The following is a 24,338-nucleotide window of genomic DNA, read 5'->3' on the forward strand; positions in this document are numbered from 1 at the left end:
AGCAAGTATTTATTGTGGGCCTACTATGTGCTAGACACTATTCTAGCAGTGAGCAAGATCAAGTCTATATTCACATGAAAAGATGGAAAGCAGACAACAAACCTGGTGAAAAATAAAATAGTGCAAAGGGCTAATAACAATATACAAATACATATATAAGATAATTAGAGATTGTGATAGTTGTTGTGAAGCAAAGAACAGAATATGAGATGAAGGGTTACTGGCAGAGGCCACTGTAAATAGGGTGGTCAGGGAAGACTTCTCTGAGGAGGTGACATTTGAGCTAAGAAAACCAAGAGAGTGAATGCCATAGAAGCCAAGAAAGGCGAGTATTTCAAGGAAGAAATGATCAGTTGGTCAAATGCTGAGAGGTGTGTACGATAACAGACTGTCCACTATATTTGACAACTCTATAAGAACAGTTTCAGCAGAGTGGTGGAAGTAGGAGAGGCTGAGAGGGAGTTGGAGCTGAATATGTGTACATAATCTTTTCAAGGAATTTTTCTATGGAAGGGAGCAGAGAAGTGAGGCCAGCTAAGTAGAGGGAACATAAGTACCTCAAGTCTTACTGGTCCAGAGCAGCATTATTGCATTCCTTTTTCCCTGCCACAGTTGCCTGATTCTTCTAGGGGTAAGGCACATGGGTTTTGGTTACTATTTCCTCAACATGGTTACATGATTCTCTGCTCCCTTATAGTTTAAGAAACTTCCCCTGTCAACTTTATTTCGTTTTTTTTCCTGTGAATTCCTAGATGCCATGTGGCAATGCTGCCACCTGGAGGGAGGATTGGAAAGGATCTGAGGGCCCACTATTCTCATTCTCTGTCACAAGGTGGCAGAAGAGCTCACTCTTCTCTAAAGAGACCTTGTGCTTGGACAAAGAGAAGGGACAAGCATATTCTTTTATCAACTTTCAGACCCTTCCCTTTTTCTTTGTGTCACAGAGGCTCAAACGTCAGCCTTTGTGTTGGAGCAGCCATACAGTGGGAGAGCTACATTAACAAGTCAAAATAACTATCAGTGAAATAGACCCAGACTGTTCTCTATTATTAGATGTTTTGACTAGTTTTGTGTTTAGAATATCTGTGGAGGACAGGATATCTCACTTGATCTCCTTTCCCTACAACAAAAATGTCAAATTTAGAAGGAAAAAAAGCTGTAACATAGGTGAGTCTTATGAGAGATGTGACACTGGAAGATATTAGGAAACTGGGACTAACTAAATGAATCAGGGTGGGTCGGTGGGAGGAGCACTTGACAAGTAGCCAAAAGGCATACCTAGGTTCTAGATCAGATTGAATCATTTTGAGTAAGTCATTTAATTTCTCTGGCCTCTGTTTTGGCTTCTTTATTTTTTAAAATATGTTTTTGTTGATTTCAGAGAGAGGAAGAGAGATAGAAACATCAACGATGAGAGAGAATCATTGATCGGCTGCTCTTGCACACCCCACTCTGGGGATCAAGCCTGCAACACAGGCATGTGCCCTGATTGGCAATTGAACCGTGACCTCCTGGTTCATAGGTTGATGCTCAATCATTGAGCTACACTGGCTGGGCCATTATTCAGATTTTTACTACTACAAATGAGTTTTGTCTGTTTTTTAACTTTATATAACAGGAAACATTCTTTTGGGTCTGGCTTTTTTTGCTTAATAGTATGTCTGTACAATTCATCTTGATGTTTCATGTAGCAATAATTTGTTCTCATTGCTTTATATATTTCATTGTATGAATGCACCTTAATTTATCCATTCTACTGCTGAGAGATTGGGTTATTTTCAGGATTTTGGTCATAATGAACAATGTTCCTGGGAACATCTGAAAGTTTCTCCAGAATATAAATCCAGAAATGGAAGCAGGTTATAGGGTATGCAGGGTATGTTCAGCTTTACTAATTAATGCCAAACTGTTTTCTAGGAGGTTGTCCTTATTTGCACCCCTCTTTGCAGAATATAAAAGTTCCTGTTGTCTCACATCCTTCCCAAAGGGACCAAAGAGCCTTTTTCAGTGTGGCACAACCATATATACCCTCAGAGTGCCAACCCTTTGATTGGTTCTCAGAAGCTCAGGCCAACAGTCACTTCTCCTGTTTACTTGCCCCCTCCAAGTAAAGGGTAGAGGACTCAGATTATGAAGTATGGTAGCAACCATCTCAGGTAGAAATTATAGTTTAACTTTAACCCTGCTGTTTGGCTTATGTACCTATTTGCTTTGTTTAACAATGGACAGGTTATTTTGATTTTCTGAATTGTATACATCATCCCATTCGATTGAATGACTATCCCATTGATTATTATCTTACTGGTTTTAGAAAGCACATTCTTCTGTACCTGGGAAACAGGACAGCAAAATTATCCTAAATTGTCTTAGTGGACACAGATAATGTGTTCCAGTTGACTCAGTGGTCCCAAGACCAGGACAGCACAATTACTCTAAATTGCCTCCATGGCTCTAGATAATGAATTCCTGACAACTCAGTGGTCTCGAGACGCGAGGGCTCTAGATAATGTGTTTCTGTCAACCCAGCAGTCCCAAATAATGTGTTTCTATCAACTCAGTGATCCGGAGACCCAAAACTGTAATTAACATGCTTAATTCTGCTTCTGTAAACTGCTTTTTTACAAACCAGGTTCCTCATTCCAAACCTTGGGATATAATCAATACCTTTGTGAACTTTGCCTATATAAGTCTGGTGTTACGGCCATCTTATCACTATGAGATTTGGGGAATGGCCCCTCATAGTCCTGGATTGCAATAAATGTGACTCTTTAATTCGACTTCTTGAGGCGTCCTTCTGTGATTCTCGGGGTACATTACAACAATTATCCCTAGGTTCCTGATCACATGCTTTATTACCCTGGGAATATTGGCTCCAGATGGGGTAGGTGGTGAATTTAATAACACAATCATTCCTGAATCAAGTGAGCATCCATAGGCCATTTTATTCTTGAATTGAATAGTAGTAGGAAATGAAGGGAGACACAAAGAGAAAGGGGGAAGTAATGTTTTCAGTGCGCCTACTAATGTTCCAAGCTTTGTGTTAGAAACTTTCCATTTTGGTTATAACATTTCATCCCAAAACACAAACTTACAAGGTAGTTATTGTATCTCAGTCTTATAGGCAAGGAAACTGAAGCTCAGAAGGGGGTCAGTTGCTCAGGGTCACAGAGCTAATTAGTGACAGAGTCAGAATTTAAAGTCTGGTCTATCTAATTAAAGAGTTCACGCTATTATAACACAGAACACAGAGAAGGAAAAGTTCCTGTTGCTCTTAAGATATCTTTGGCTCCTGTTACCAATACCAATAATCAGTTCTCAGTTTTGCTTGCCTGAATTCACCCGCCCCAAACTATATGCTATCCAAATGATTATGGCAGTCTCATTCATTGATTTAAACTACATTTTATTTTCATTTATTTTTTGTTTCCTTTATCTTTCTTCCTTTTTGTTTTTGTTAAGAAAATTGGGCATATTAGCACAGTAGGTCCACTGATAAATAAGACTTACATTGGGGAGATAGCTTTCTACCTGCTGGTCTAGTATGTTAACCAGAGATGAGATTTTTTTAAAAATGTTTTTATTATTTGTTTATTTTTAAAATATGCTTTTATTGAATTTTTTGTTGTTTCTTTTTAAAAATTTTTTTGTTTAGAGAGAGAGGAAGGGAGAGGGATAGACACATCAATGAGAGAGAAACATCATAGATCGGCTTCCTCCTGCATGCCCCCTACTGGGGACCAAGCCCACAACCCAGGTGTGCTTTGATCGGGACTCGAACCAGCGAACTCTAGGTTCATAGGTCAATGTTCAACCACTGAGCCACACTGGCCAGGCCAGAGGTGAGATTTAAAAAAGATAGGACATTGTGACATCTTCCTATAATTTAGGAACACTTTAAGACTGAAGGAATGAAAAGGATAAAAGGAAGTTGAGTGATGGCTGTTTTTGTTGTAAAAAGCAAAGGCTCTATAAAAATGATTAATGTTGTATTTTGTTATGTATTGTGCTTTGTATATAATAATAACAATGAAGAGTGAGGTACAGTTGTGGCCTGTATGGCTCAGTGGTTGGAGTGTCAGCCCGAGGACCAAATGGTCACGGGTTCAATTCCAAGGCACATACCTGGGTTGCAACTTTGATCCCCACTCCGGTTGGGGTGCATGCAGGAGGCAACCAATTGATGTGTCTCTCCCACATTGATGTTTTGCTCTCTCACTCCCCTCCACTCTCTAAAACTTAATGGAAAAATATCCTCGGGTGAGAATTAACAACAACAACAGAAGAGTGAGAGTGCATAGGTGGAGGCCTAAACATGTAACAAGAAAAAGCTGAGTCTGAAATAGGGGTTATGAAAACACTGTAGAAGTCTGAAAGGAAGGTGAGGACAGGAGCAGGAATCAGCTCACCAGGGGGCACTTTCATGGGTTGTCAGGAGAGTGAGGTAAAAAATGAGAAGCCTGTGAAGCTGATCAATATAAAATGTCAAAATCGCAGGACTGGGCAGGACCTAAACAAGTTATCTTGTCCACTTTCCTGTCTTTAGCTAAAGGGGCCTTTTAAACTTTCTCTAGGTATTTAGTTACGAGATGTGTAGGACTTAGAGATTAAAAAAAAAAAGATATTGGAAGTGCTGTGGAAGAAGTAGCTAAGATTTGAGGATTGTCAAATATAGGTAGTATAGATGGGCACTGGAAGTGATTAGTATTGGATAGTTAGGAGGGAGGGAGAGCTGAAATACCTAGTGAAAACCCAAATGTCCATGTGAAAACATCCTGGTGGGTCCCCACTGTGAACCCTGTCCTTCACTGTGCAATCCTACCTTTTATCATCAGGACCAGACTTACAAAGTGGCATCCTTGAGAACATTTTCTGACTTTATGGTGTGAAGTTCCCAGGCTCTTAATTCTGGACGAACTTGAGTGGTTGACCAGAGCAAGGAACGTAGTGTTCAGATAAAGTTTTGTATGTTTTGTTTTTCTCTATCTCATGACTGGAGCCACAATTCTGGTCAAGGACCTAACTTTTCTTTCTTTTTCGTTTTTTAAAATATATTTTTATTGATTTCAGAGAGGAAGGGAGAGGGAGAGATAGAAACATCAATGATGAGAATCATTGATCAGCTGCCTCCTGCATGCCCCCTACTGGCGATCGAGCCCACAACCCGGGCATGTGCCCTTGACCAGAATCGCACCCGGGATCCTTCAGTCCGCAGGCTGGCGCTTTATCCACTGAGCCAAACCGGCTAGGGCAAGGACCTGACTTTTCTTGATGAAGTCTGTCCATCTGTAAATCAGCTAAGTATCCTACTGGAGGCTTTGCCTCCCAAAGGCGCCACGAAGACGGATAAGCAGACAGACATAAGGAGCGGTGTGACCTCTCCGGTACAGAGCTAGTTAATTTTTACTTCAGTCAGTCAAGTACTTACTTAGCCCTACTCTAGTAGTTACAGAGAGGAATACCAAACTATAAGAAACACTCTCTGTCCCTAAGATTATTGAAATTTAGCTGGAGAGCTAAAACCAACATAGACACAAAAAATTAAAGCCTAATAAATGTTGAATCATGTGGTGGTGACTAGAATGCTACAGGAATTCAGAGGAGATATATCAGTAGAAGCTGGAGAAGTAAAGAAATCTTAGAGAAAAGGGGACTCCCAAGGACCAGAAAGATTCAGAAAATTAGGAGGGAGAGGAAGGACAAGTTTGACAGTAGAAGCAAAGGTAAGAATAAGTGTGGCAAGAGCTAGAAACCAGATTGGAGTATATGTTATATGTTGAGGACCAGTGGGAAATAACATCCCAGTATTTCTACTGTCCTCTGCCCCATCCGTTGATCACTGACTTTGCTATATAAGGAAGTTGGAACTATGGCAGCTACCAGGACAGGGAACTCTTCATAGTTCCATTTTCTATTAAGGCACTTCTCTTCCCTTGGTTTAACTCTGGCCTGACCTGATAAGACTTTCCTATCTTGGACATGCAGGTGTAGAAGGCATTACTGTTTGACCAGAGACATTGGCAGCAAACAGGGGGACAATAAGGATAAATCCTATTGTTCTTCAGTTGAATAATTATCAGGGTGAATAATTACTGCTTTAAAAAGTCTGCAATAGGGCTGGGAATCTGCATTTTTAATAAGTACCTAGTGATTCTGTTGCAGGTACTCAGTGGAAACAGACTTTAAGAAACATTGCCATAAACTAAAGTATAATTGGCAATAAAGTGCCAACATATACACAGTGACACACATATAAACATACTATTTATGTATTCCTGGGCTTATTCATTTTTTAGAATTTATCCTCTCTCATCTATGGCTCTTATAAAATTCACATGGCTGTCATCTAAGGAGCAAGTCGGAGACATTCTGTTTGGTGTTTAGTTTTGTCTTCCCAACTAGATTGTAATCACTTTAATGACAGGGACCTCTCAGACTTTTCTTACTTTCCCACAGTAAGGTGAGAGACCATCTTTTTTCCATAATTAAAAAAAAAAAGTTCTTATTGCCCTAGCGGGTTTGGCTCAGTGGATAGAGCATTGGTCTTTGGACCAAATGGTTGCAGGTTTGATTTGTGGTCAAGGGCATGTACCTTGGTTGTGGGTTCAATCCCAGGCTGTGAACAGAGGGAAACCAATCGATGTGCCTCTCTCATATCAATGTTTCTCTCTTTCCTCACTCTCTCTCTCTTTCCTTCATCCCTCCCTTCCACTCTCGCTAAAAAAAAAAAAAAAAAAAAAAAAAAAAAAAATTAATGGAAAAAATATCCTCACTCTTCTGGTGAGGATTTAAAAAAATAAAAATTAAAAAATACGTTTTTATTGAATTTTTTAGAGAGAGAGAAACATCATCATTTGGGTGCCTCCTGCATGTCCCCTACTGGGGATTGAGCCTGCAACCTGGGCATATGCCCTGACCAGGAATCGAACTGTGACCTCTTGGTTCCTGGGTTGATGCTCAACCACTGAGCCATACCAGCTGGGCTTTCCCCCTAATTTTTAAATATATTTTATTGGTTTTTTTTACAGAGAGGAAGGGAGTGGGGTAGAGAGTTAGAAACATCAATGAGAGAGAAACATTGATCAGCTGCCTCCTGCACACTCCCTACTGGGTATGTTGCCTGCAACCAAGGTACGTGCCCCTGACCGGAATCGAACCCGGAACCTTGAGTCCACAGGCTGATGCTCTATCCACTGAGCCAAACCAGTCAGGGCCCCCCTAATTTTTTTAAAATTGATTTTTTCAATTATAGTTAATGCCCAATATTAGAGACCATATTTAAGGTTGGATGATATCTGGAATGTTCAGGATAAATCTGACAACCTTCTTAAAAAACTGGGAAGCCATTGGATATTTGGGACCTTGTATTAGTTTTCTAGGGCTCCCATAATAAAGTACCACAGATTGGGTGGCTTAAACAACAGAAATTTATTTCTTCACAGTTCTGGAGACTGTAAGTCCGAAAATCAAGGTGTTCCCAGGGTTGGTTTCTTCAGAAGCTTCTCTTTGGATTGTAGATGGCCATCTTCTCCAGCATAAGAGCAACAATTCTGGCAAATGCTTTATCAATTTGTGATTCATGGATGGTCTCTCCTCTGTGTGTGTCTGTGTCCTAGTTTCCTCTTTTTATAAGGACACCAATAATTTGGAATTAGGGACTACCCTAATGACCTCATTTTAATTTAACTTCCTCTTTAAAGATCCTATCTCCAAATATATTCACCTTCTGAGGTGATGGGGATTAGGACGTTAACATATGAATTCTGGGACACAATTCATCCCATTATTGCTGTCTAGTTTCAGCTTCTAGAAATGTTCTACTCCCTTCTCTTACACTTGTTAGTCTTGTATAGTAAGTTCTCTCCACCCTTTGGCTCTCCTCCTCCGCTTCTTACTGACATAATGGCTTGTGTGGCAAGAACTCCTGGAACAGCTTTACAGAGCCTATGGTAAAGATTGGCAGGTTTTGGCATGCACCACTTTGGAGTTGTTGAAATTTCAGGTGTATTGCCTTAAAGACACAGCTCTGCCCACTTGTCTTAACATTTGATGGTAATGATTAGATTATTAGATCCCACATGGTCTTGTTAGAACCTAACTCATCCTTCGTTTTCTTTCACTGAAGCTTTTTTATTAGGCCTTTCCTTGGCTAGTTCTTTAGAGCTTAATTACTTCAAATATTCAGTGAGGTCAAAAGCAGGACATGTAATGGCTTGCTGAAATTTCACATAAGGATAGTTTTTGAGGGTAACCTGATTTTGCAGTGCTCCTAAGGCTGATAAACAGCAACACCATTAAGAAGCAATCTTGGGGCCAGAGTTCCTATTACTTCATGGGAACTAGGAAAGGCAGATGAAAAAGAAAAGAGGCAACCTCAAGATTTTTAATTCTTTCCAAAGTCATTTCCTTCATGCCAGCTTCAGAGACCTCTATCAGGGAGAGGTAAAACTTCCCTCTTTCCAGGCCTTTTTTTTTTTTTTTTTTCCAGTAAGCCAAGTCAAACATCCTGTTAAACCTGCAATTATCTTTAAGTTCTGATTTCCTTTGTTTGTTCAACTGACATGCATCCAATGACAAACACAGCTATTGTGAAATGTGGGTCAGTGCTCTGTCAAGTATACATCTTTCTAAATTTCTGTTTCTAGTCCCTAATATTTTAAAGTTGGCTGGTAAATTCTTAGAGAAGCCACCACCTCATGGCATTGAGGGCTCCTAGATGAATATTGCTCCTTGTTGGTCAGTCCTCCAATCTTCCTGCCTCTCCTTGGCCCAAGAACTTCTCACCTCAGGTGTGTGTTTCTACCCTATGCATTTTTTGCACTCTGGCACAGAACTTCTTGCCAAATCATCCTCTGTACATCTCTTGGCCTTTAGCACAAGCTTGTGTAAGGATCAGAAAAGTACTCTGGGCGCTCATTAAATCCTTGCAAGGGGTTAAACTCACTCCATTCTTCTGAAGTGCAATTTTCTCTTTTCTCCAGCACAATAGTTATTATATGTTGGGACTTTTTTTTTAGTTCCTATTTTCAACACAGCCACCATGAAAGTCTGCTATAAATAAAGAAAAAATAGAGAAATTGGTTGGCTTCATCTCAAAGGTTTGGTGGAACCACAGTGGAAGTTGGGAGACACACTCAAATCGGAGAAGTCCGGAATTGACTGCCAAGAATCTTCCTTGCTCAGGGCGGGCAGAAAAAGCTGCGGTCCTTCAGTCCACCGCCCTTCTTGCTGAGCTTTCCTTCCCGAGGCTGGCCCGCCCCGCCCCGCCCCCGGACCCAGCAGCAGAGACGCCTCGAAGGTGGGCTGCTCCGGGTCCGAGGAGCGAGCCGAGGGGGTCTGGTCACGTGGTTCCAGAAGAGGGGTCACTTCGCCTGCACTAACTTGCAAACCAGCCTGTGTGATCCCGGGCAGCTCACGGTGCAATGCCCACCTCTCCAGGGGGTTAGAACTGAACACGCCAAGATCCTCACGAGGCCCGCACACCAACCACTCTGCTCGGTCTCGCTCGGTCCAGGGCTCCCTTCCCGCGCTACACGCCTGCTGGCCCGGGGCGTTTCTCTCCCTGGTCCGAGGAGCACGCAGGGCCATTTCCCCCCTCCCTGGTCCGCCTGAAGCGGGGGCGGCCAGCCGGCCCTGGCCCCCGCCCCCGGCTGAAAGGGCGGCGACGGCCGGGCCTCGGGGCTCCGTGACGGCCCTAGGCCCGCCCGCCTCCGAGCCGCTGGGTCCCGAATGGCAGAGCGCGCTCGGACCATCGGCATCGCCTCACGTCGCCCCGCCCCGCGCCGCCCTCCCATTGGCTGTCGCCGGGCCCTGGGGACCCGCGGTTCTCCTCTCAGCCGGCCGGACGGCGCGGCGGCCCGGAGCGGGGTCGGAGGTCAACAGCCCGGAGTAACCCCGGACGTGGTCACCCCACGCGGCGGGCGGGCGGAGGGGGGAGGCGGGGGCGGGGCGGGGGCGGGCCGGCTCGCGGGAGGCCCCGCCCCTTCCCCGTGTGCCCGGCCGGCCTGGAGCGGCGCGCCTGTCAGCCATCGCGGTGCTCGCCGCGTCTCCTCCCGCCCAGCACCGCCGCCGCGCAGGGGCTCCGGGACGCCGGGCCGCGGACGCGCCGCCGGGAGGTGAGGTGAGGGTGCCCCAGAGCTGGCGATTCACGGCCTGGAGAGGCCGGGGCCGGGGCGGGGAGGTGGCTCCAGGGGGCCGCCTCCCATCTTCCGCCCGCCCGCACGCGGCCGGCTCCATCCCGCCGGACCCGCCGGACCCCCCCCCCGTGCCCGCCCTCCCCGCAGCTCCGGGGCCTCGAGTTCCCCTCCCTGGAGTCGTGGAGGGGCCTGGGGCCTCGGGGTGGGAGCTGCGACCCGGAACTGGGAGGCGTGCAGCCCGGGGCCTCTAGGCAGGGGCTGGGATGTGGGCCTGGGGCTCCCTGGACATCACTCCCGTGGTGGGTCCGGCGCGGTCAGGGTCCTTCCTCCGGCGACTCTCTCCGAGGCGACCCTGCGCCCGCGAGAGAGCAAAGACCCACGTGGGAGGGGGATGCGGAGGGTTGGGTCCCGCTGCATTGAAAGTCTTCGAACTCTGGAGAGTGGGGTGTGGGGTGCAGGGGCCCTGGCTTCCGTGGCTCTCTGTGTCTCTGTGCGGGGGTGGGAGCAGGGCCCGGCGAGTTGTCCCTTGCCAGACCTCGCTCCCAGGGTTTGTTTTCTGTGAGTAAATAAATGTACGTTCCTGTTGTTACTCTCTCCTTCCCATCTGCTATACGGGTCACGCTATTGGAGATAGGACGTCGGAAGGTGATGTGAGGCTAATTTCAGAGGAAAATGTGCGTCAAGGTCCTGCTCGGGTCAGTGCCAACATTATTTTTGGATTTGGACACAGAAAGTGGACACCCCTGGACACTTGGAATCAGCTCTAAGGACTAGGGACTCCATGCAGGTCTTGTAGGTTTTATAGAAGCATAGGAGGATATAGCTGCTCCAGTAGAGGGAATACTTTAATTTCAGATATGTTTGTTTCGGGGTTTAAGTCCGAAATCAAGAGACCCTAGGGTTTCCTGATTGATTCCATTTCTACTTAAGCAGTTTTTCAGTAATTTCCCAATGTGTGGAATAAACCTCATAACCTAGTCCTCACTCTCAGATTTCTTTTCATTCATTTTTTTCCCCCCTCCAACCCCATGATACAGATTGAGAAACATGCTTACTTTGGTTACATGGTTTCTTCTTTCTGGGTGGTGGGAATTATCGGACTTGTCTCTTACTTCGTGGAGGGAATGCTTTGGATGTTTGTGATTGAGAAGTATTTCTGTGCTGCCTACTTGGCAAGCACTTTTAAGGACAGTGTGTGATCTAATATAGTAATATAGAGCAGGACAGCAGCTGCAGTGTCCAGGTAAGTGCCTGCTTGTTACAAAGTAGCAAGTCTCTTCCCACTTTTCTTGACTTAATTTCCTCATTTCTAATAATAGGAGGACTGTTGTGAATCCAAGAATAGTTATGAAAGATGTCAAGACAAAGCACTAATTTACAAAGCCGCTTGGGTTTACTTGTGTTGCAGAGGTTTTGTTTTTGAATTTACCAGTGCAGAATTGAAATACATCAAGCATAAGGTTGAATTGTTTTTAAAATTGGAGGGAAGATTGGGAAATGGTGGCATTTAGTTTAGTGAACTTATAGTTCAGGTGATGACTAGGTTATGTCAAAGAACTGGCATTGGGAAAGAAAGCCAGCCTCAGAACTGTCTCTCTGATATTTACCTCTCTGAAGTGCTGTGAACAGGTTCAGGTGTAGAACATTATGTAAAATTCTGTTACCTTTTCAGTTAGTGATTAGGAAAACATTTTGGCCATCACACAGACTGGTTTAACAGGTCTGGGGCTAGTGTTTTTCTTTCTTTAAAATAATTTTTAAAAATTATATAATATACTAATAGTCGTGGTTGAAGAAAGAAGTAAATTAAAATGAAAATTGTTGGAATAATACATTGGAATTTAGAATTTCTAATTGGAGGAGTCTTTTTACAATTCAGAAAAAAAGGTTAACTAATATGCTCTTAAAGATTAATAATGGTAGAAGCTATGCATCAAGCATTATTCCATCCCTTAAAACAGCAAGATTATGAAGAAGTGAATGAACACTAAAGACTCATTGGTTGAAAAAGTTTCTTTAACTATGAGGCGACTAACATTTTTAAAGGAAGTATTCACTGATCTTCCACTCTAACAGATTATTGCTTAACTAGTTTTTTGTTTGTTTCAATAAGTGTACAATTTAGTGACTATTCACTACTTTACTTGAATCTAATGGCTTATGTGAAGATGCTATTAGATAGGAAACTGACAAATAGTGTTATAAGGACATTGCACTTAACACAAGGAATATGAATCTGATTGATAGAGCATAGATTCTTCTGAGTTCAACCACTCTAAGTATGTGTGCTCTAATGATACAGTACTCTTACCAATTTTTTATTTATTCAAGCTAGCATAAAGCCATCTAGTCTCTGAATGTTTAAGCAAGTGAAAAGTGGCTTCAACAACAACGTTAAGTGCCTTACCCAAAGGTTGTTGGCCCCAACCGGTTTGGCCTTCCAATGATGTTATTTGGGACTTAGGTTCATTTCGTTGTTTCAGCATGCCATATTCACCCTCCTTTATATAAGGAACCACAGTAATGTTTACCATCACATGACAATAGGAATTGAAGTTGTTTGGCAGTACTAGTGATCATCCCAGAGAGAATAAGCTTGTATAAATGATTTTCATTTTCAAAATAACACAAATTAATTTATGGAGTTAAGTTTGAAAAGCAGGCTCAGTTTTGGAGAATCTTTTTCTGGAAATATAAGGTTTCATTTATGTGTATTTGGCTATCTCCAATGATAGAAATAGAGAGTACGCTCATTAATGAAGTTCCTAAAAATTTGTAGAAAGCTTTCAAATCTGTCCTTAGTCATAGAAGTTGGCACACATGTATATGTATGTATTTACACACATGCCATATTAGGGGATAGTAGGTTGATAGGAGCTTGATTAGTTTTCAAGTTTAATAAGAGTAATATCAGTAGATTAGCACCAGGAGGATAGATAGCTGGTTTGTGTTTTGTGTGTCAACATTTAGTGGTATGCCTGGCCCTGACAAGGCACGCTGTTTAATTTCCCTTTGATTCCATCTTATAAAATCCAAAAATTTAGTAGAACTTCTAGTATTGGAGTGTACCTTTGGAATTTTATAGTCCAGTTTTCCATTTAATATGAGAATATTTTATCTGATACTCCTATTGAAAATTCCAGCTATAGGCAATCCATCATCTCGGGCAACTAATTTTTGAGAGTTTGTCATTATTTTAACTCAAAATTGTCTCTTTAAAATGACACAAGATGTTGTAACTCCAAGAGGACTAGGAATTGCTTTAACCTGTAAATGTCTCCTCTACATCTCTGCCAGGTAACATAAAGTACAATCCAGAGAACTGGGGGGCAACAACAAGAAAAGCAATGTGTTTTCAAAGAAAAAATTTTTATCTTGAGACTGTTTAGAAGATAGCTGACACATCTGAATCATGGCTCCAGCTTTTTCTAAATACTGTTGTTCTATGAAGTAAGATTATAAGGGAAAATTGATTCATAATCCCAAAGCTTTTTGAATTCACAAAATGGCTTTTTACCTGGAAGCCTCTAATGTTTCTAGGTAATAATATTTGAAATAAACCCGTTGTTCGTGCCTCCTACTTTTGTAACTCAAATGTTAACTGGAATTCTTATGAAACGGCCTGCAGAAACCTAGTTTTTACACAGCATTGTAAGGTGCTATTGGTGGTAGATCTAAAATGATTGGAAGAGATAACTTTTTCCAGCTTCATTAAGGAGATAACATAGTCAATTACATATATTAAATAAGGGAATGACATGCCCATTGTCTACTTAAATGCACAGGCAGATAGGAATAAAGGATCAGAGTGGAATGGAATTGGGTAAAACTTTTTTTATCTATAAACATATTTTTATTGATTTCAGAGAGGAAAGAAGAGGGAGGGAGTGATAGAAACATCAATGATGAGGGAGAATCATCGATCAGCTGCCTCCTGCACAACCCCTGCTGGGGATAGAGTCCAAAAGTTGGGCATGTGCCCTTACCTGGAGTTGAACCATGATCTACTGGTTCGTGGGTCGAGGTCAACCACTGAGCTTTACTGGGTGGGCTGGGTAAAACTTTCTGTTAACATATTTAAGATCTTCAGTTGATAATACATAAGTGACACATGCACATAGTTCAAAATTTTAAACATAAGAGAGAGAAAACAAATGTAATAAAAGCATATATAGTGACATTCTCCATCCTAATTTTGTCTTACAGCCATCTAGTACCCTTCACCAGAGACAAGCAGTGTTATTAATATCATTATAATTTCTTAATAGTAATGATCAAATATATTTATTTAAATGTATTTATTTTTAAGTTGAGGTTTATTCATATTCAAACAAATGCTCCCCACTCTGCTAATTTTTTAAATACAAATTATGCATACTTTACATACTGTTCTTCACCTTTGGTTTCTTCACTTAATGTAATTATTTTCAACTGGTGTGCCACAAGCATTTTTAAAACCTGTAATACCTGACTGTTTAGTCAGGGGCACTGACCTCTTTTCCCTTAGATTATCAAATAAAAAAATGACACCAGCCAACGCAGTGGCCATCTGGTGTGAATGAATCAAAATTATACCTAGCTCAAACTACATAATGGGGTAAATCTTAATTCCCCAATTAACATACCTACACTATCCCCAATCTTGTCACTTGTCATTCAGGGTCTTCTCTTAGAAGCTCTGGATTTCCCTATCTGTGTAATAGGTTCATTCCTTATATTTTCTTCACCCCAAACCAGTGGAACTGTGTCTGTCAACTGTGACACTTAATATTCAGATCTCTGGGCCTCCAGCAGCAATTCTGATTCTCAGTTGATCTGGGGTGGAGTTTAGACATACTATATGTTTTTTAAAAGCTCAACAGGTGATTGTTATAAATAGTCAAATTTGAGAATTTCTACCTTGGGTACAGTTAAATTGTTGGGCCTTGAAGGAAACCCAGGATTTGGGAAGTAACTAGAGATTCTTTGGTCTCTTAGAGTTTAGGGACTTAATGTAATAGGAGATCTGTCCTCTCCCTTACTTTATGGGTGGGTATAGCCATTTTATTGATTTGAGAGAGAGAAACATCAATTGGTTGCCTCCCATACACACCTTAACCATGGATTGCACTAGCAATCTAGGTGTATGTCCTTACTGGGTATTGAACCTGCATGGGACAACGCTCCAACCAAGTGAGGCACACTGACCAAGGCGGGTGTAACCATTTGGAAACATAATCATTGCCTGACTGGGTTGTACCAAATCTAGTGGTTTTCTTTCTTTTTTTTTTTTTTTTTTTATGAAATATTGGAAATCATAGGGTTGGAATGTGTTCATCCAAGTATACATGGAAGAGGCATATTGTGAAATTATAATATTGGATTATTGTTTAATACTTTCATGAATAAAAAGTCTTTGAGCATATAATGTTTTTGATTCACAGATTTGAACAAATAGTAAACAACTAAACTTTATGCTTCAAGTTCAATAATAGATTTGACCAGAAAATCATACTTTGAGTATTATTACTTTATATTATGCTGAGCAAAACAGTTATTAATAATTTTGAAATTCTTTTAAAAAATACTTCAAATATCTCTCCGTTTCTTTTTTTTTTTTTTTTTTAGTTCTTTTTGGAAGTGGATATCTGCTCAGACAGTGAGAATTATAAGAGGTCAGTTATAAATAATGCTCCTTGTTTTCAATGTGATAAAAATTTTATGTTCGTGTGCTAAAATATTAACCTGTAAGCTTTTATGTTAAAAGTTGCCTTCCACAAAAGAATATATGCAGGTTTAGGGGGGATAACTTGAGTGAACAAGTCTGACAGTGATAGTATTCCACCACCTTTTCTCTTTCATTCAGGACTAGAATCAATGGAAGTGGGACGAGCTGTAGAGTAGCTTCTAGAGTGTCTGGACAGCTACTCAGTGATTTTCCATACATGACCTCTCTTCTGATGGTTTGTAGGCTTGTGCCTGGGCATACCATTCAGTAGAGTTGCTGGTTGGTGGACAGGTCTTTAGTTGTTGACACTGGGCTGCTTCCAGTCGTTGCAACCCTTTAGGGAAGGCTGCCTTCCTGTTCTTAGCTAGGAAAGAAAAATTTGAAGTTGACTTTTTTAGAGCCTTCATTTATTAGTCAATCCCATTTTTTCCACGGAATCAGAGAAGTGCTTCTTACTAATTTTATTTTTTAGTATAGTCACTTAATTTTGGTCAGGCTATAATGTAGAATCTGTCCCTGAATACCTTACTTACTTCTCTTGTGAAGAAGGCAGCCATTATTTTCTGTTAGCTGAAATGGAGGTTTTTAAAAAATTTATTGTTTTTTTTTTTTTTTTTAATATATTTTATTGATTTTTCACGGAGAGGAAGGGAGAGAAATAGAGAGCCAGAAACATGGATGAGAGAGAAACATCGATCAGCTGCCTCCTGCACATCTCCCTCTGGGGATGTGCCCGCAACCCAGGTACATGCCCTTGACCGGAATCGAACCCGGGACCCTTCAGTCCGCAGGCCGACACTCCATCCACTGAGCCAAACCGGTCTCGGCAAATTTATTGTTCTTAAGCTTGATTATGAACTGCTCTAAAATGTGAAAGAAGTAGCCTTTTTGCTACTGTACTTTCTGATGTTTGGAGTGGTCATCTGTTAGAACTTCTTCCTCCCTTTCTCCTTCTCTCTCCCTAATCCCCTTTTTAAATGATTTGGTTTTCTTTTAATATTCTGAAAGTGAACTCTTTATAAAATTTGGAGACATTAAACAAAAATTTTTTAAGGAAACCTAATACTCCAAGGGAGAAATGTATAGAAATTTTAGATGTCAAGTTTGCATATTTTTATATTTGATTCTAGTTTTAAACATAAAAGTTAGCTTAAGTAATCTCCAACTCACTTTTAGGAACTGTCTGTAGGTATTTTTTAGCATTCCTGACAATTTATTATTACTGCTTTATTCTTCTAGCACAGTGGTTCTCAAACTTTAGGACTTGGTAAAATATTGATTATTGGGCCCCAACCTGTAGGTTCTGACATAGTTAGTTTGTCTGTGGTAGGACCCAAGAATTTGTACTCTTAATGGATTCCTAGGTAATACTGCTCCTGGACTAGAAACCACACTTTGAGAACCACTATTCTAGCATTACACATATGTTTTATCTTTATAAATGAACAAGCTCTGATTCACAAATTGCACAAAAATAATGGTGCATATGTAATTTTAACATGTTTAGTGTGTCCATGTATATATACATATATATATACATGTAGTATATTTACTCACTATGTAGTATGTGTATATTTATACATAAATGTTTTATGTATATATTTATACATAAATGCACTTATATAAAATTTATAGCCTCTTATAGTGTAGTGTTTGGAACCAGGTGGTAGGTATATAGTTTACTGTAAACACCAAGGTTTTTTGTTGTTGTTTAAAATGTTTTTTTATTTTTTGTTTTACAGAGAGGGGAAGGGAGGGAGGGGGGAGAGAAACGTCGATCGGCTGCCCCGACATGTGCCCTTCTGGAGATTGAGCCTGCAACCCTGGCATGTGCCCTGACTGGGAATCGAACTGTCGACCTCTCAGTGCTTGGGGCAATGCTCAACCAATTGAGCCACACCAGCCCAGGGCTAAACACCAAGTTTTCAATGAACACCACTCTTCTAAAACCCTTACCACATTCTCCCCAATACTAATAACCAAAATTACAATATACAAACAAGGAGCTTTCACCTACTGGAAAGGTTCCTGATTATCTCTTGGACATCATCAAATTGATAAAGATATTGGGAATGGCTTATATATTTTTTGAAAATGATTTCTTGAGGAAATGGAAATTAGTTTTAATTTTTTAGGCAGAGTTACCATGATCTAGATTTTCTTCCCTTGTAGAAAACAAAGGCCCTGAAATAGAATAGCTAAGGAAACAAATTCTCAAACTCTGCCTTGCTTCCCAGTTCAAGCTGTGCCATACTAGGTATAACCTGTAGTTATCTTTAGATATAGGTTATTATCTATAACCTGCTTTCCTCACTCTTCATTTTCTCCATAGCTCTGAGAGCTCATTTTGAAGAAATAATGGATGAGCCATCCGCCTTGGCCAAACCTCTGGAGCTGAACCAGCACTCCCGATTCATAATTGGTTCTGTGTCTGAAGATAACTCGGAGGATGAGATCAGCAGTCTGGTGAAGCTGGATCTACTGGAGGAGAAGGAGGGCTCTCTGTCACCCACTTCTGTCAGCTCGGATACACTCTCTGATATGGGCATCTCTAGCCTACAGGATGGCTTGGCCTTACATGTAAGGTAAGAGAGAGAAGTTTAATGTTTTATCCATTTAATATGTCCTGCTTTCACTGAGTTTGTTCTGAAAAGAGTAAGAATAATTTTATCCAAGATTGCTTCTTCTTTTCCTATGTCACCGGTCTTAAAGCTTTGATGAGTAAGTGGAAAATGATGTACGTTGTCTGGAGTATAGTTTTTGAAAATATCTTTTCCTAAACATTACTCTCAACTTTTTCTGGTTCTTTCTACATACTAGATCTTTTACTGAGACCTAGAGAAAGAAAGTTATGTTGAGGAATTTCAGTCTCTGTATTACTTTGACTACCATTGTTGTAACTATCTTGGTGATTAACAGGTCTTTTGCAAGGGTGGGCAAAAGATATTTGTAGTAATATCTCTTTGAACTACTTCATCATAGCAGGAAGTTACATTCTATTTCTGACTGGGCCAGTACTCAATAAAGAGCTGTAGAAGGAATAAGGGATTGTTATAGAGCTCTTCTTTTTCTCTAGAAATGCAATTTCCTATATGTAATTGAGAATATCAGTAAATAGTAACCCTGGATTGTTCTTATTTGTTGATGTTTGATTGTACAGCTAGTGTGTGATATACTAACCTTTGGTCATTTGCTTTGCATTTCTTGGATTAAAAGTTATGGATTAGTGGTTCTTGGTTTTCACTGTACATCAGAGTCATTTGGGGAGCCTTAAGAAATGAACCCCATCACCACTGATTCTGATTCGTTTGATATTGGCTTGGCTTGGAGCTGGGGCAATTTCTTTTAAAGCTCTCCAGATAATTCTAATATACAGCCAAGGTTTATATTATAGGTCTAGCCTAGATAAACATAAGTTAGGGTAGCTATTGCTGCTGTTATTATCTTGATACTTCTATCATTAATGGATTATAAAGTAATTCAACTCCTTTTTTATATACTCAAGATACACACTCTGTACTTCACAGATTCCTAGAACTATAATGAACCAGAGATAATTTAGTCTAATTCCTTTACTTAAATAGATGAGAAAACAGGCCTAAAGAGAGACAATACCTTGCTTAAGGTATCGGAATTCTAGCATATCACTCGGATGTCCCCTCTCAGGGGACATTGCAGTTGCTTAAGGGGTCAGGTTTTTGTTTTTATGTAAACATCTTTAATATGTTTTTATTGATTTTTAGAAAGAGAGGAAGGGAGAGGGATAGAGAGATAGAAACATCAATGATGAAAGATTGGCTGCCGCCTGCATGCCCCCTACTGGGGATCGAGCCTGCAACCCGGACATGTACCCTGACCCGGGAGAGATCTAGTGACCTCCTGGTTCATGGGTCGATGCTCAACCACTGAACCACATCACCAGTTGGGCTAATACTGGTGATGGTGTCTTTCCCCTCAAGATCATCTGTAAATATGTTGGGGTTGTGCCTGGTGGAACTACTTGCTTTTAGAGGACAGAGGACCAATGATTTAAAACCTTCTACAATGGATAATCACACACCATCAAAAATTGTTCTCATAATGTCACAGTTTCCTATTGAGAAAGATTGGGTTAAATTTAACCCTTTGCACTCTGCTGTCCCCTCTCAGGGGACATCGGAATTCTAGCATATCACTCGGATGTCCCCTCTCAGGGGACATTGCAGTTTATTAGTGATTACGGTGAATTGAGTTATTTCAACGCAACTTTTTGAGACATGCATGTTTCCCTGAAGTTTTATCTTGAAATGGCACAAGAAATTAAATCAAAATATCGTAAAATTACTAAGATATATACAAGAAATGTCAGCGGGTTTTGTGTCGGATTAAACAATAAACTACATATTCTCGATGTGGGACAAAGAAAACGGGACTGCATTGTGTGTTCTAACAGGAAAACACCTGGTGGCAGGCGTCAAACCACTTATTACTATCAAACATGCACTAATCAGCCTGCAATGCATATTGGGGAGTGTTACAAAACTTATCATACTGTACAAAATGATAAACAATAAAATATTGTTTTTTTTTGCAAATATACATTCCTTGATGTCACCCCAATATCATTATAATATGTTACTTGGTTCCAAAATTATACTAAATAATACGAGGGTCTGTAAATGCACGTTTCTGCCGCAAAGTAGCGTCGAGTAGCTGGTAGCCAATATCCAGAATGGTTCAGAGTGCAAAGGGTTAGATCCTAGCCCTGGTTGGTGTTTCTCAGTGGTTAGCAGTGGTTCTCAACCTTCCTAATGCCGCAACCCTTTAATACAGTTCCTCATGTTGTGGTGACCCCCAACCATAACATTATTTTTGTTGCTACTTCATAACTGTAATTTTGCTACTGTTATGAATTGTAATGTAAATATCTGATATGAAGGATGTATTTTCATTGTTACAAGTTGAACATAATTAAAGCATAGTGATTAATCACAAAAACAGTATGTAATTATATATGTGTTTTTTAATGGTCTTAGGTGACCCCTGTGAAAGGGTAGTTCGACCCCCAAAGGGGTCTTGACCCACAGGTTGAGAACCGCTGGGTTAGAGCATTGTCCCACTCATCAAAGGGTCTCAGGTTTGATTCCTGGTCAAGTGCATGTACCTGGGTTGCAGGTTCAATCCCTGGCCCCAGCTGGGGCTGTGTGAGAGGCAACAAATCAATGTGTCTCTCACATCAATTTGTTTTTTCCTCACTCTCCCTTCTGCCCCTGCCTTCTACTCTCTAAAAATCAGTGGAACCCTAGCTGGTTTGGCTCAGTGGTTAGAGCGTTGGCCTGTGAACTGAAGGGTCCCCGGTTCAATTCTGGTCAGGGGCACATACCTGGGTTGCAGGCTCGATCCCCATTGGGGGACGTGCAGGAGGCAGCCCATCAGTGGTTCTCTCTCATCATTGATGTTCCCTTCTTCTCTAAAATCAATTACAATATATTTTAAAAAATAAGTGAAAAAATATCCTTGGATGAGGAGTAACAAACCAAAAATTTAAATTATTGAAGCTATACAGCACCTTAAGAATTTTTGTCTAATATGAGACTATGTGAAACAATATCCTTTGTTGGATTTGGAAATTGTGAGTTTGGCAATGATTAGATAGATACCATTATAGGAAATTCAGCTGATGATATTACAAGGCAGTTTATAGTTGCCAAGTCATTCCCAAAGTTGATGGCTCTTATTGCAAAGACTGTGTGATCAGTGGTATGTGTGCCTGAGAATTTGTTTGCATGCCCTACTATTGCAAAACTCATTCCCATAGCTCGTGGAGGAGCTATGGATTGAAGTGTGATCAGCATCCTGTGTAGGAGATAGTGCCACTTCCCACTCACTCTCAGCTAGCTAATGTTCCAGTATAAAACAAAATTATTTCTTAAATCACTTGTGAATATGGTGTCCTTGGGGTAATTTAAATTGAGTCAAATTTATTTGATATTAGCAAGAACTCTGTTCTGACATCTGCCACCAATTAGCTATGCCACCATACCAATTCATGGTACCTCTTTGGACTGATTTTCCTCATCTATGAAAATGAGGATATTGGTTCAGGTACTCGTTTTCATTCTTTGAACCCAAAGTTAACTAGAGACTGGTTCAGCTTTCTGAGTGAATAGCCTAATCCTTCACAGATGATATTGAAGAAAGGGACAGGTACATTCCTAAGAGATGGTAACTGGAGGTAACCTGAAACCAAGTGAAGTGATTGCCATTGTATAGAATAAGAGTGGGCCTCTCAAGTTTAGGGTTTGGTTTTAGGTGAGAAATGAGAAGTCTGAGAGAATGATGGATAGGTGGGAATATCTTTTCCAGAGAGTGTGATGACTTGCATCACATATTTTCTAGAATAGTGATGGCGAACCTATGACACGCGTGTCAGGTGACACACGAACTCATTTTTTTGGTTGATTTTTCTGTGTTAAATGGCATTTAAATATATAAAATAAATATCAAAAATATAAGTCTTTGTTTTACTATGGTTGCAAATAACAAAAAATTTCTATATGTGACATGGCACCAGAGTTAAGTTAGGGTTTTTCAAAATGCTGACACGCCGAGCTCAAAAGGTTTGCCATCACTGTTCTAGAGTACCCATGGAAGACTGGATGAATCACTTTCTAAGCTTTATGACCCAAACATGAGAAAACTATAGGCCCGGTGCATGGATTCGTGCACACTGAAAGGAAATTAATTACGAGAAATATTTTAATATCGCTATTCGCCCTTTCTCTATAATAGAAGTGTCAACCAAATTCACGATTGACAATGACAGATCGAAACACATGCGTGCGATTGGCTCCAGCGAGAGCTTTATATGTATCACACATGTGTGAATCAACTTAGCCTTTTATATATAGAGAATAAACTTGCTTAATTAGACCTGCTTTCTGATTTAGCTAAACCTTTTCCAGCCCAGTGAAGCACCCCAACTTCTCTTTCAGGTAATTGTCAGCAACATAACAGTAAATATCAACACGAAGCAGATTGTTATTGTAGATCACACAGGGAGAACAAAGGGTAAAATATTTAACTGCAGCAGTCATTAATTATATTCTATGCAGTGAGAAAACGTGAAGTCATTTTCAAGTTCCACCATTTCTTACTTATTTTCAGTTGGGTCAAGTTTCTAAACTTTCTAAATCTCCGTTTTCCGACTAATGAAAAGAAAATAGGATTCTGACTTCTGTGAGGATCAAATGAGATGAGGCACGTGAAAATGCTTCACAAATATTTGGTTAAAATGTTTCCACCTGGCTATAAAGCAAGTCAGTGTTCCTGGGCTGAGGAAACTGCAAGGAGGCTAGTTGCTACGAAGAGGAAGCCGGGTGTTGCTATGTGATGTCATTACCTGGCACCCATAGCGACCATTTCCAGGCTGGGCTGGGTTGTGGGCCACATTTTGTGCCATGGGGTCTTGGCAGCATTGGCTATGATTTGGTGGGGTGTCACTCTGGGGTGGTGGCAGGGCCTGTGTCCCACTTGGGGAAGCTGAGTGTTGGTTTGTTGGCGCTAGGTCTGTGGTGTTGGCTAGTGCGAGTCATGGCAGCTCCTGCGTTGAGCATCTGCCCCCTGGTGGTCAGTGTGTGTCATAGCTACCGGTCAGAGGAATACTTAGCCTTTTATATATAGACTAGAGGACCGGTGCATGAAATTTGTGCATGGGGGAGAGGGGGTCCCCTCAGCCCAGCCAGCACCCTGTCCAATCTGGGACCCTTCAGGGGATGTCCGACTCCCAGTTTAGGCCCGATCTCAGGGAGTCAGACATCCCTCTCACAATCTGGGAACTATGGCTCCTAACTGCTCATCTGCCCTGATCACCCCTAACTGCCTCTGCCTGCCGGCCTGACACCCCCCCCCCCCCCCCCCGCCCCCGACGTGGTCACTCCACGCAGCCTGCTGTTCAGTCGTTTGGTTGTCCCTCACTAACCCCCCTGCCGGCCTGGTCACCCCACGCAGCCTGCTGTTTGGTCATCTGTCCAGTTGTTTTGGTCATGACAGCCCCTGGCTTTTTATATATTAGGATAATACCCAAGAAAGTTATAGGTTGGTGGGAATATACATTGTATATTCCTCATTGTAGACAACTATGTTTTTTTATTTGTAGATAAGATCAGCTAGGTTGATATATTTCTGAACCTCATTATTGATATTTAATTGAACATTTGAGAAGAAAGATCATTTAAGACTGAGTGTAGGCATCTTAATTTTGATAACTAATGTATGATTTGGTGGCATATAATAAAGCCATCTAGTTGTATGGATATTGACATTTGCTCCTTGTGGGATACCACTTGAGGTCAGATTGTTCTTCATGCTTACAATGCAGTCTAAATCTACATCAACCTACGCTATCTACCAAACAAAGATTGTAATCAGTTTTGTCAACAAATATGCTGAATTCCTGGATGAGGTCCAGTTGGAATCACATTAGCCCCACAGTTGGATCTTTTACCTCTAGGGTATAT

The 24,338-nt window shown here is 41.1% G+C and overlaps 1 protein-coding gene across 3 annotated transcripts in view; it reads left to right on the top strand.

The window, feature by feature from the left end:
- Positions 1 to 24,338, top strand: part of ACACA (acetyl-CoA carboxylase alpha) — a 259,649-nt gene that overhangs the window by 34,410 nt on the left and 200,901 nt on the right. For all 3 annotated transcript variants that reach the window (XM_070393704.1, XM_070393705.1, XM_070393706.1), the window contains exons 2-3: positions 15,741 to 15,787; positions 18,173 to 18,425. In XM_070393704.1, coding sequence (XP_070249805.1) covers positions 15,741 to 15,787; positions 18,173 to 18,425 — 300 coding nt within the window. The remainder of the gene's footprint in view (positions 1 to 15,740; positions 15,788 to 18,172; positions 18,426 to 24,338) is intronic.

Source organism: Myotis yumanensis, unplaced genomic scaffold (assembly GCF_028538775.1).
Source record: "Myotis yumanensis isolate MYYU_CA2020_CCGP unplaced genomic scaffold, mMyoYum1.0.hap1 SCAF_16, whole genome shotgun sequence".
NCBI lineage: Eukaryota > Metazoa > Chordata > Mammalia > Chiroptera > Vespertilionidae > Myotis > Myotis yumanensis.